Genomic DNA, 13,988 nt, shown 5'->3' on the forward strand with positions numbered 1-13,988 from the left:
TTTCGTTTTTTAAACCTTATCATAAATTTTCTCAAACGTTTACCTGTTATTGGTTATTTTCCTCACATAACGTTATCATCATTAGTTTAATTATTTCGATTTTGTGTGGGTTGTTTGATTATAATTATTGTACCGTGTGATCGTGATTTTTTTTAATTCATTTTAGCATAGACTCTTATTAATAAAATGATAATTTACGCCTGGACATCATACACTTCAGCAGTAACAGCCAGTAATAATACAAGCGCCAGGTGACTCTTGATACACTTTAAACGGAAATTCAGCACTTTAAAATATTTGCCTTTTCATATTAAGGAGCCGTCAAACCCCTAAAACTAAGATCTCTATGAATTTGTTGTACTCCTACGTAGGGCTTTATAAAACCTATTTAGACCAATCAGAATGCAGCATGGTTGGTGTTGTTTTCAAGTATGGGAATTACCCTAGAAGTTGGCGCGCTTCAATGTCCCAGGTCGCGTGCAGAATTAGGCTAAAATTTAGCGTGAAAGTAGCTAAGATTGGGTTTTTAGACCAAAAAATTGTACTTTTTATTTTGCACCTCTGTAAAAAACGTTTGAATAGTGGTTTTTTGATGGCATTTTATGGAATGGTAGTTCAAAGCATACTAAATTGACATGCAAAATTTCAGAGAGCCCCATGGAGGAGTCTTCGAGTAATCAGTCTTTTAGTAAATTCATTGTATAATAAAACAAACAAAGATTTTATGGCATTTTTTTGGTGTTTGACGGCTCTTGTAACAAAGACAATTTAAATTTTTTTTAATGTCGACGTTAATAATGCTAATGTTTGGACTTTTACTTGGCATTGAAAAATTACTTACACCTTCTGTGACGTCACGGGCGAAATCAGGAACAAGATTATTTGGTGGGGGAGCTTGTCCAGTGTTTTGGACAACGAGTTTGTATTTTGTGACCGATACAACGTCCCATTTCAAGTAGAAAGAAGTAGAACGAACTCCAGCTCTTTCCAAACCAGTGATTTCTTCAAGAGCTGTATAACCTATAATAACTTGTGTAAGATGTGTGATAACACAACATATGAGTTTTTTGTGGCTATTGATAGTAGGGAGTAAAATAATTGTAGTAACCATGTTGTAGCAAAATCCAATTAGAAATAAGTTGACAAATATTCAGTGATCAGGCAATACGGGTGCATACAACCAGCGGGCCTGTGGTTACATTAAGCAACAAAAAAGTATATCAAAGCGTTTTGAAATGCGTTTATGTCTTCATCGTTTACAATCTACTTTATACCTGAACTATGAAAAAAACACACTTTCTTAAAAATTCGACTTGAATTAAATTAGAATGTTTTATGAATTAATGAATACGTTTCAAACCTGTCATGGCGGTTGGAGTGTCGTAGAAGCACCAGGGTGGACCCTGCTGGTTCGTCTCGCACCACATGCACCCTCTTTGTCTGCAAGTCTGCTGATTTGGACCGGCCTCTGGGTAGCAATCAACCCTATTCCGCTCCGAGATGGTGGATGGATAACTTGTGGCAGTGTAGGCGGTTGAAATCCCGTAAACACTGACAAAAACACCGATGAAGCAAATGAACCGCATGACTGGTCCAAGTGAAAGAAACGTTTCAAGTTACTCCCGTGTGGAACTTAAATATAGGGCCGGGAAAAGTGCATTGTCATCTGGGGAGGCGTCCAGGTGTCTTCCGCAGACGCTTGTGCATATTTGTTTAATCATAATCATCACGAAGTTTGTAGCATAAACTCTTACTGACAGTGACCCCGATTATAACTTGATGGCGCTTGTGCGTGTAATAATTAATGTAATAATTCCTGGTAGCAACCTGCACGGCCACTAAACCTACGCGCCATACCCATCTTGACTGGAAAGTACAGCAAATTTCGATCAGAACTCGTTCGTAAAATGACGTAGATTTTGGCGTAATGGTATGAACCAAAGCCTCAGTTCATTTTGTATTTATTAAAAATTGTAATAATTTGGCGTGAAGATAAACAAATTTTTAATGCTCGTGCGTGCAGCTGCCACAATTTTTATTATGGATGCCATGTACTAAACCCATAGCCCATGAATTTTATAGAAAATATGTTGCTTTCGGTAGTATTTAACCTATTATTTGGTAAGTTAATTGGTATATTTATGACACCAATCTTCCAACATGGAATGTAAGTCTTTTGTGCACTGAACAGCGTAATTTTCAAAGCTTGGTGTAGGTAAGAATAATTATGCGCCGGTCTGGGTGAGTATCTTATACTGTCTTATACCTTGTATAGCTTATACCTTATACTGTCAAACCACCTGGTATCATGCTCCTGGAAAGGTACGCTAGATGATGGCGGTAATGGACATTGACCGAAGACAGTGTTTCCATTAAAAATGTATAATTTATTTTGGTTGATTTCAGGAGAGGCATTTGTTATCACAAATAACCAAACTTTTGTCCGAGACCAAACTTTTATTAGAAGGTTGGCGAGTTATTCAAGTGTGTGACCGATACAATCAAGCTGAGTTTTCTTTTTGACTTTTCCATTAAGCTATTATAGCTTTATGAAATAAATAGTTGTTTAAAAAAAATACCAATATTTCAAATGTAGCATGTTATGGCTTCGTCGAACTGGGAAATCATCGACGAGTTTACATCGTGCTAAGGCTCTTCTTAGTCCAAGGTTTCTTGCTGATAGCTAAAGAACTCTATTATTACTCTATTACTGAATTACAGCCGCAAGTCGACAAGTAACATTGACGGATTGCTCGGCTATACATCCAGTAGCGCAGTAGATATCGTCAAAATGTTGCACCAATTTGGACGTCGGCAATCGAAATGTCAAGCTCGTTTGTAATAAAAACTGCCTGAAGCTCATCTTGTGTTATCATGTTTACCATCGTATTAATAAATTCTGTACAATAATAATAAGAATAAAACTTCTGTAACATTTTAACGATGTCTGCTGTGATACTGGACGTATATAGCCGAGCAATCCGTCAATGTTACTTGCCACTTGCGGCTGTCATTCCGAATCGAGCGAGGTAATCAGTGAAGTTGATGATATTTCGTGGCTGTTCCTCGATATTGACGAATCTCATCTAATTATTGTTGGTGAGCAGCTGTCCTAGGAATGACGTGCATACGTTCAGATAAATATATTTTAATTTCTAGTTGTTTTATTAAATTTGACCGTCTGTACTATAATCGCCCGACATGTAAGGTGGTCAAAGCGATCAAATCTTCCATATTGTTAAGTTTGTTAACTCGTTCACCAAAACTTGAGTGTGTCAAGACAAGCGATACAAATCTTTAAAAAAAAATTTTTTCCGAGGAAAAGGTAGCTAGCGACGTAAGTTTACGGTATGCAACCAAATACGGGCATGGTAACGAAGCAAAGGTAATCACCGTGACGATTACGTCACATTGGCTTAACTACTATATTGACTAGGATCTGTCGTAACCGAAAAATAACTAGTTGAATGTTTAAAATTAAATACCGTAGTGTCAGCAACAGCACCTTAAAAGGTCACTTTCCTTTAGGAAGACAATTTTAAGCGGACAACACGGCGATTGTGACCATGTCGCGTCATACTAAAAAAATAGGATGTTTTCCGGTCCAAAGCGCACGTGACGTAGATGTGGGTTTGTTACGGTTTTGACGATAGCTGGTTGCAGGTCTAGGCTAAGTTGTAAATTTGCTGTGTGTTGGAAATTTTGTTTTTTGGAGTATTTGTCCTAAAGTGTGAAGCTCAAAACTTGCTGTAAAGTTGAGGTGGTTGTTGTAGAACTTTTAGGACAAGAATTCTGTCCAAACTAAGGCTGTTTGCAGTTCTAGCTCTGATCTCGTTGCAAGCCAAAATTTAGAGGAGGTTTATGATGTGGTTTTGCGATACTAGCTTCTTGATTTAATGTACTTTGCATTGAAAAGCCTATCTCTTTAAATTGGGTCATAACCCCTTAAGCGTTACGCACACATTGCTGCGTAGTGCATATACTGTGTATGGGTAAAAGCGGATAGAAACAAGTCATCCGTTTTTGTGCGCTACAAGGGAATAAGCTTGTATGTGAATACTGTGATACTGATGCTGATACAGTGTAAAACCACCTGCAAACCTTTCAGGTGCACTGCACAGCTCTCAATTTTTTCAACAAAAATAAGCAAAAAGCACTAAAAATATTAACTGTCGGATTAACTATAAATATAATGGAGTCGATTCTATTCGGCATTCGCTTCCCTGCTCATCCGTGTCACTGCCACTATCAAGTTACAACTGGATAAAACTAAAGGGTATTTGACTGCGCTTGCAATCTTTGAATGCGCGTGTTTCTTTTCTTGTGACATGATTTTATGACTTCACGTCAGAAAAGTCTAAGCTGATATTTACGCCAGTTGCGTAACGATATTCGCTCAATCGCCAAGTGTTAGATCAAAACGTCCGCCATCAGTGAAAACCAAGAAAATGAAGCCGCGCGAAGAGAAAGAAAGAAACATAAACGAGAGCAGAGACAGGAGGGAATGAAAAAGTCTTGTGCGATGTTTATGCTCTTTATGCATTGACTCTATGGGTTGGCGTTACGCCACCAAAAGATTATACTAACAATTATGACATAACACGGATGTGACGTCCAACGCAACAGAGAAGCGACGTTTTAGTTACCGTGAAAAATACTTTATGGCGGGTTCAACTTTGTGCCCGGCTGTTGTCTTTTTATTAACAGTCGGGAGACAAACAATTGTTTGATGTTAATATGTAGGGAGTTACAGATTTAACAGATTATATAATATTAATAGATTTAAGCTGAAGTCAGATTGCTACAAAGTCTAACTCTTACACCGAAACCCCACTGGCGATCCCGAAACATGTGATCCAGTAGCAAACCTACCCCACATTAGTGACCACGACTCGCTACGAACTCTACAAACTTCACTCTGCTAATGCTCAAGTAAAGTCGCTTCTTGATATCTTGTAGTCTTTTATGAGATATTTGCTTTGTTATACTTTTTAGCATTGGCACATTTATGAAGTTTAGCGAACCATGATACAGTACCTAGTCGGTCAAAGGTATTAGTTCATCTAGGGACGACAATGGCGTGACGAAGGCATCTTTTTTATGTGAAATGTGTTCTATTCTTTATCATGGTCTGTTGTAATCAGTTGTTAAGGCTGTAGGTTGTCTCCGGATGTAGGTTTTATTGTAAATAATTGAAACATCAAACTATTTCAAGTTGAACTATTTGTTTGTTTGTCTCATCAGTTTTAGACGTTTATAGCCTAGATTTAACTCAGTTTTTTCCTGCTCAATTGTTAAATTGACTACGTCATCGCAACAACATGACATCACCAAACGTAAGTGAAATAATGACGTGATTAACATTGTCATAGTGCGTAGGATTAATTAATTTGATGATGTCACGAAGATTGATATGTATGTATGTATGATATGTCTTCGCGAAATTTGTATTGACGAAATTGTGAATAAGTGTGAATTTAGTTACTTCTAAATCAGTTTAACTTTTTATTAATTGTTTGTCACTTGTTGATTTATTTGCTTGATTATTATTACTGTACTACTTATGACCATTATTTTTAAATTTTCGACAACTTTAACAACGTTTATTAACTGCTGCTGATGTATTCAAGAAATGTCGAGCACAACACACAAATAATTTTGTGCTTCTGAGTAAATTGCAATCGGGTTTATAGCAGAGATTTTGTTTTATTTTATTTCCTAAAATCGGTTTTAACACCAGGCATCAGATCATAGCGGGGTAGATGGATTGTCCTTTATAAAAGAATTCTTAGTATTGTGTCTGTGTGTCCGGTTCAATTCGGCATCGGTTCAACTGACGCAGCTGAAATAATTTCTATTTTTTGGCTTTTAATTTGTGGACAAATTTTTTCCGTTCATTGAAAGTTCGACATTTTCTTTACGAGTCACTTCGTTGTGACGTAAGAATTCCTCTTGTTCTTTTGTGAATCATCTGGTCGGTTAAGACTTCAATGAATTGTCAAGATGATTAAAATTTTTAGTAAATGACTTCGATAAATCTTTGGTGGCTAGGTGAGAATTCGGTAAAACCCTCTTGATTCGCATATTATTGTGAGGATTTGGTTGTTTAATAACCTTCATATTTTCTATGCAACATCATATCACAAACTTTTACGTTTGTTTTTCTCAGTTAGTTCGTGACGTACACGAACTTTTAACCCAAGCAAGAAAAAATTAAGAAACATCTCCATACGTAGGCATTGGGTTGTCATTGGGAATAGCGTTAAAATTTCATTTTCTTTTGAGTAGAAATCTTGTCTTTGTAGAGTTCCAGCCCAAGCAAGCACATCATGATCAGCTACAACTGGAGTGACTCGAAGGAGTTGGCGCATAAGGTGGGTTGTGCCCAGTTATGTTGCGATGTCTTGAAAATTTATATCAACTGTTGCTTGATGAAACTTTTTTCGAGTGTGAGCCATATTTTTTTTAATTATCTTCGTGGAATCGCTTTGCTTTTTTATACATTTGATTATTATCATTGCCCAGTGACCCAGTTTATTTAACCCTATCCTAACCAGGCTCGCGAGTTTACTAAAAAACTAGGTGTGGCCGACCCCGCACACACATTTTCAATCGTTAATTACTAGAAAACTATACGTCGTAAACTGATCGGATTTTGACAGGTTAGTAGAAAAATCATCTGGCTTCCTGTATACATCATAATTGTAAAACTAAAGAAAGTGAATTTAGTGTAAATTAAGTATTTCTAAAAGTGACACATTTCTAGAAATTCTTCTTGCTACTCCGCGTCCCCGCTGTGCGGAAAACCAGCTGACCGCGAGAAGAGAACGAAAGAGAATAGTTAGTCGAGTTATTGGTGCGTAAATGAGTAATACGCTTCAATGCGGAGAGCAGAGCAAAGCAGAGGAAAATTATGAAAATATCGCAATATCTTAAAAATTACAAAATCCAACTTTATCAAACAAACATGGACAGATAGCTGAACATTTTTTAGGAAAAGTCACCAAATTTCAAGTTTCTACAGCAAACAATGCAACTGTACGCCACGTTTTGCTATGACAGTGTGCGGGAGAAGCCAAGCCTAGTTAGAATTAATAGGGTTAAATGGGAGTAAATCCAAAAATAAATTTGTCTTAAATCAAACAACAGGTGTCAGATAAATCAGTTCCAAAAAATCTAAATCATTGCTTATTAAGACGTAAATGGCGGCCATTTCAGTGTTATGTCACAATATACTGCTGTAAAGACAACAGATTCTTTTCTGAATTACAGCGGCCATTTTGTTTTTGAAGGCAAAATATGTTTGATCGCTTATACTTTACAATAGAAAATGTCGACCCACTTTGAATCTTTTTTAAATTGCAAACGTTCTAGACATCGACCTGTAAAGATTTCCCTCAGGTCGGTAGCTTATAACATTTTTCACATAGTATGTTTACATAGTAAAGACAAAAACATTTGAAAAAAGTTGCCTGGATTTTTGTTTACAGTGGTTTGTATTCTACTCATTGGCTTTGCTCGACATGAGGTCACGTTACGTGGTCAACGTGGTATGTGACGTGAAACACATAATAGGTTACAAACCGGTGTAAAATAAGAACTAGGCAAATCTTTTTTCAATGTCTTTTCATCACTGTATAGAAAAATTCCCTTCATTCGTGAATTGTTGCTTCATCAACACGACGTGGTTTATTCTAGATCAATGATCGTTTGTATGATGCTGGGTACCAGGTTTGGATCGACAAGGAACAGATGAAAGGAGATATGTACGAAATGATGGGGCGAGCTGTTGACAACGCTCACGTGGTTCTGATGTTCACTTCTTCCAACTACGAGAGAAGTGCTAATTGCCAGAGTGAAGCGAACTATGCAAAAGACCTGAAGAAGAAAATTATCCCAATTCGTGTCCAAAAAGGATACGAACCAAACCCCAAAATTGGTAACAAATTAAAACTTAGTAATTACAGTAATTAGGTTGTGGAAACGCAAAAAAGTTTCGGCTCGTGGCAAGCCGAGCTTTCGACTATAACCTTCGTGAGTGCCCGAGCCGAGCTCGTATGACGTCATATTAAAAGATGTGTAAATCCGAGCAAAATACTGTTATGGTGTTGGCTTCGTCCAGAATATATACGATACGTTTATCTCCCGTTTGATGCTTGCTTCACATTTGCTTTAGCATTTGACAAACACAAAATGTGAGATTGATATTTTAAGAACACAAATTATTTGTAAATTACATCGAGTACACACTCGCGCATAATAAAGTTGTAGTTTCTTGAAGCAGAAAATGTTTAAATCTGGTTGGGGCTCGTCACATCCCTGAAATAATGTAAAGATCGAGATAAAACTTAAATACCCAGAATAAGAATTTTGAAAGAGTTGTCTTGTTTTTATTCCATAAAACTTGTATAACTGCGTGATGATGTTCTTAGGCATGATGACAGCAGGCTTGCTCTACTACGACTTCAGCAAAGGATCCTTTGATGACAATTTCAATAAACTTCTTCATGAGATAGGTGAGTTTATCATTCAGGTTTTACTCTTGTTTCTCAGATATTTGGTCAATTCAAAATTGCAGCTTCTTGTAAATTTATTAATTTAATTTTAATTTATTAAGTGAGAGTTGTAAACTGTTATACTGTTAACCCAAACTAGGTCCGACTACGAAATTTTATTTGAAGCCCCAATTAGCCACGAAAGTTAATTTTACTAAACGAGCCAAAGTCATATTTTGATGCCACTCTTTGACTTTTATCCTTTTCTAAGTACACGAGTGTGCATGCGGGCAGACTGTTAAAAACCTGCCGCAGTGAACAAACTCAACTTAGAAAATGATAAAAGTCAAAGTGTGACATCAAAAGATGACTTTGGTTCCCTACACTGTAGAGAAAGTGAATTTACGACGTAAATGTGGCAAAGTGTGAGTATGAATTCGAGCTAGAATCTGGCTCGAAATTGGTTTCAAACTTAAGCCCGAACCCGACCTGAGAATCCCGGTCCGACTTACAAATCTGGTTTGAGTTGATAATAGTCTGGGTCGGTGGATGTTGATAATAGCAGAATAATAATATTTGTGCATGCGTATACTATTATTTGATGATGACAGGATGATTACTTCAATCAGTATATGCTTGAAAATATTCTTTAACTACTTTGGTTAAGATTTGTTTTCTTTTCTGTTTTGTTTCAGAATCCATTGCTGGTATCGAAATGACAAGAAAAGTGGAAACTAAACCTCATAAAATGAAAATTGCAAAAGCTCCCGGTAATAGGTTATTTTCTAACCTGGTGACTACATTTTTAAATTAATACTTCTGTTTATAACTAAAACTCAAAACTCATGTATTTCAAGTTTACACCGAATAATTAAAACAATTAAACAAACAATTAATCTTCTAATTTACACTGATTATTTAAAAGTTCAAGTTTGAGCAGTTTTCCCCTCCTGCACGTCACAGTAGCGAGAATGGTAAACAAAAATATAAACGTGATGTAATTATTATTAAGGATTCGCCGATGACGTAATAATTGAACTGAAAGCGACGGGAGTTATATCAGAATTTGCACTGAATCGCTGAAAGTCTGAATTTTACTTTTCATCCGGACAAAAAATATCGGTTCTTAATTTTGAACTACTAAGCTTCAATTTCGTTATTTCTAATATTTATTTTTCGCAAAAAAATCTAGACAGTATATGCAGAACCAAAATAGCTCGACGGCCAGACTGAGTTACGGTCACAAATGCAAACAGGCTGCGAAACGGCAAACACCCATGCTCAAAGAAACATTTTCCTTTTATCGCCTTTCTAAGATCTATAATATCTGTCTAATTTTGTTTATAAAGCATTTGACCAATTCATTTATAAAGAAAACTGTGTATTATTATTTGATGATGAGTGGATGACTACTTCAATCAGTATATGCTTGAAAATGTTCTTTAACTATATTGGTTAGGATTTTTATCTTTTCTGTTTTGTTTAAGAATCCATTGCTGGTATCGAAATGACAAGAAATCTGGAAACTAAACTTCATAAAATGAAAATTGCAGAAGCTCCTGGTAAAAAGTTATTTTTAACCTGGTGCCTACATTTTTAAATTAATACTTCTGTTTATAACTAAAACTCAAAACTCATGTATTTCAAGTTTACACCAAATAAATAAAACAATTAAACGGATAATTAAACTCTTAATTTACACTGAATATGTAGAAGTTTAAGTTTGGGAATATTTCCGTTCGTGCACGTCACAGTAGCAAAAATGGTAAACAAAAATATAAACGTGATGTAATTATTAATAAGGATTCGCCGATGATGTAATAATTGAACTGAATGCGACGGGAGTTATATCAGAATTTGCACTGAATCGCTGAAAGTCTGAATTTTACTTCTCATCCAGACAAAAATAATCGGTTCTTAATTTTGAACTACTAAGCTTCAATTTCGTTATTTCCAGTATTTATTTTTCGCAAAAAAATCTAAACGGTGGATGCAGAACCTTTATATCTCAACAGACAGACTGAGTTACCGTCACAGATGGAGACAGGCTACGAAACGGCACACACGCATGCTCATAGAAACATTTTCCTTTTATCGTCTTTCTAAGATCTAATATCTTTCTAATTTTGTTTGTCAAGCATTTGACCAATTCATTTATAAAGAAAACTGTGTATTGTTATTTGATGATGAGTGGATGACTACTTCAATCAGTATATGCTTGAAAATATTCTTTAACTACTTTGGTTAGGATTTTTATCTTTTCTGTTTTGTTTCAGAATCTATTGCTGGTATCGAAATGACAAGAAAAGTGGAAACTAAACCTCATGAAATGAAAATTGCAGAAACTCCCGGTAATAAGTTATTTTTAACCTGGTGACTACATTTTTAAATTAATACTTCTGTTAACAACTAAATAACTAAAACTCAAATTGATTTACCAACAAATACAAACAAAATCCTTTATCACTTGTGAATAAATTTCATTGATATCTCAAATCAAAGGTGAATATTTGTTCTACATCTTAATTGCTGACCCCAGAGAGTAAAGTCTAAATCATCATACACCAAACTTTTCCACCAAGATAACAAAATTCGACAAAAAACGACTAAACTACTCCAGATTTTTTTTTCTAAATCGGGTTCATGCAGACGGTTTGTTTAAGCTGCATTAGTTTTCATAAAAAACATTTCTATCAAAGTCTTTCTTTGCTTTTTTCTTGATTTAAATTGAATTAATTCGGCTTCCTTTCAACTTCCACCACTACACAGATGCCGGTTGTTGTTTAATAGATTGTTTAATAAAAGGAAATGTGCTCTTTAATCTCCCCCCTCCTTGTCAAGCGTTATGTTGATGACGCAATAGAGAACACTGGAATTGACGTAAATATCGCTTTGATTAAAATGATTTCATTAAAATTATCTTTCCGTCCCGTGTTCTGCAAAATTCATTTTCGTATCGACGCCTGTGTTAAACTCACTGATGCTGCAAAGGTGGAAACCATGAGGAGATATTTTAATTAATGAAAACTCCAACCGTGGTTATACGATTTGGTCACAATCAATGCTATTACGTCACTATGTGGCACCTACAGACCGCTTCTTTGACACTGATAATGACAAGAAGTAAAAATAAGCCTATCTTACACATAACTTCGAGTTAATCAAATTCGAGTTCGTGACCTGATGACAGGCGAGTTAATGATCTTTCAGTGTTTGCTGTAATTTCTTTTCCAGGTCAGTCTGATGAGATACTTATGATTGGTGGGGAGGATTGTCGACAAAATGTTGTCAGGTTCAACACCAAGACAAAGCAGTGGAGTGACATGCCGGTATCTTTGCATTTTAAATGCTTTGGTTTAGAATAAGCGAAGTCTTTATACTGTCATAGACATACGTCCTCTAGCCACAGCACTGTGGCACTCACAAAAAAGTTAAAAGCCAACAATGTTCATCTGTTTGGTCATGAACAATTCTAACCTTCGAATAGGCCTCGTCTTTTTGTCAAAAGCACTTTGCACAGACAGACGTCCCTAATAAGAAATTAAATTAATATAAATCGGTATTCCAGGGATGAATTAATGAAGTGCGAAATAAATGTTGTCTCAATTATTTGCGGTTGTAGAACAAAGCAGTCAATTTCACAACTGATTAAAAATTTTGAAAAGTGGCGAGAATTGTCGAATTTGAAAGCGAAGTTCCAAGTGAAACGACTGTGCGGAGGCAAACCCATGTTGCTGTTTGCTCTAGATCCATTGACCCCCACATGCCACTAACGCATTTCCATTTTAAACTTACGTTTTGTTGCGTGCTTTATTTTATTGCTGCATCAAGACATGCTTTCTTTTTAATTTCGCCATTTTATTATCTTCACCATTTCATTTCTTACTAGGTCAGCTATGTCCAACCGAAATAGCTTAATGGGTCCTAAAATTACGTCACTAGTTCAATTGGGGTTGCACATTGCCAACATTAAATAACTTACACTTCTAACCACACAAACACAGCACTAATAACACGCAAAATAACGGACGTTATGACACTCAAGCAATTTGTACATGAATAAAACAATAATTAACGGCACACTTTCATACACATACACACTTTTATACATATTTGATACACATACACGTACACATACACACATCACTTCACATATAATACAACGATACCAACGATACCAACGGTACACTTTCATACATATTTCATACACATACAATTCACAAATAATAGAACGATACCAACACCAGCGCCACACAAAACCTTCAAAAGGGCTGCATGTGGCCCACGGGTAGGACATAGTTGTACTAGGTGGCTCTTTCAATGCAAATTTTAATTGCTTCTTAGTGTGGTGAATCAATACCGGTTTGTTTCCTTTTTAAATGAATTGTTTGAAATGAGCAATATGATTATGATGTCATAGACATATACTTATTGTGCCAGAGAATTGCGACACTTGGAAATGAGTAGAAATCATAATTTATTTGTTCCTCTGTGTCTGTGTGTTCATGGCCCAATGTGACTCAAGATAAGATCGTTATGTTTTCTGTCAGTAACAATTGGATCGGGCAAATTTCTCTCATAAGTAAAAATAAGATAAACTTTTATTCAAGAAATGAACAGATGAAGTTCGAACTGAAATATTTTTTCAATTTGTTGTGGTTGCAGAGCAAAGTAATTAAAGCAATTAAATAATGCAATTATTAAAACAATTAAAGTAAAACAATTATTACGCAAATGGTTAAAAACGTGAAAAGCGGCGAGAATGATCGAATTTAAAAGAAAAGTTTCCAAGTGAAACGACTGTGTTGAGACAAAACCATGTTGCTGCTTGCACTAGATCAGCGGTCTCCAATCTTTTTATACCACGGACTTATTTCATGCAAACTAATTGTTGCGCGGACCGGCAAAGCTGGTTTAAAGATATAAAAATGAGACAGGCACAAATTTGTTGTTACGCAAACTCAAGTCCATCCTTATGTTACGTTGTTTTACGCTTCATTTGTCATTCCATAGTCTTGTCTGCTTCCGGATGAAAGCGCTTGTCGATTTGGCTGCGCCTTGTCTGTTGCTACAACGAGTGATGATGAGATTCTACCGATACCGGTACCGTTGTGTAGACGTGCCTAGTTTCTACCGTTTTGAAAATACAATCCTATAGTTAACTGCAGGTCTCTTCGAACCAGCACTAGGACAGGGCCGGTAACACTTATGCGGTGTTATTTCGAATTTACCTGAAAATTTTCACCTGACGTAACTGTTTACTTTTAACAACGTGCTTTGCTTTCATAACAAAACATTCAGGTTTTTGTTGGAAAACGCCGCATCAAAAACTACGGAAATTGTTGAAAACGCAGAATCGAAAACCGTCGAAATCCACTCAGAGAAAGCAAAACTCCATCAAAGCTGCTCGTCTTGCTCTTGCCATTGTGAGAAATGGAGCAAAGTCTAAGATCATTGTTTTGTCACCATGTCTATTGTTACAATTACTAGTAA

At 36.0% G+C, this 13,988-nt stretch overlaps 1 protein-coding gene across 1 annotated transcript in view; it reads left to right on the forward strand.

Annotated features, from left to right (window-relative positions):
• Positions 1-5,242: 5,242 nt before the first annotated feature.
• The window catches only part of LOC143458848 (kelch-like protein 36), a 30,004-nt gene continuing 21,258 nt past the window's right edge, over positions 5,243-13,988 (forward strand). The window contains exons 1-8 of the mRNA XM_076955726.1: positions 5,243-5,336; positions 6,306-6,374; positions 7,699-7,939; positions 8,433-8,516; positions 9,191-9,265; positions 9,983-10,057; positions 10,772-10,846; positions 11,730-11,824. Coding sequence (XP_076811841.1) covers positions 5,322-5,336; positions 6,306-6,374; positions 7,699-7,939; positions 8,433-8,516; positions 9,191-9,265; positions 9,983-10,057; positions 10,772-10,846; positions 11,730-11,824 — 729 coding nt within the window. The 5' untranslated portion in view covers positions 5,243-5,321. The remainder of the gene's footprint in view (positions 5,337-6,305; positions 6,375-7,698; positions 7,940-8,432; positions 8,517-9,190; positions 9,266-9,982; positions 10,058-10,771; positions 10,847-11,729; positions 11,825-13,988) is intronic.

Source organism: Clavelina lepadiformis, chromosome 5 (assembly GCF_947623445.1).
Source record: "Clavelina lepadiformis chromosome 5, kaClaLepa1.1, whole genome shotgun sequence".
Lineage (NCBI taxonomy): Eukaryota > Metazoa > Chordata > Ascidiacea > Aplousobranchia > Clavelinidae > Clavelina > Clavelina lepadiformis.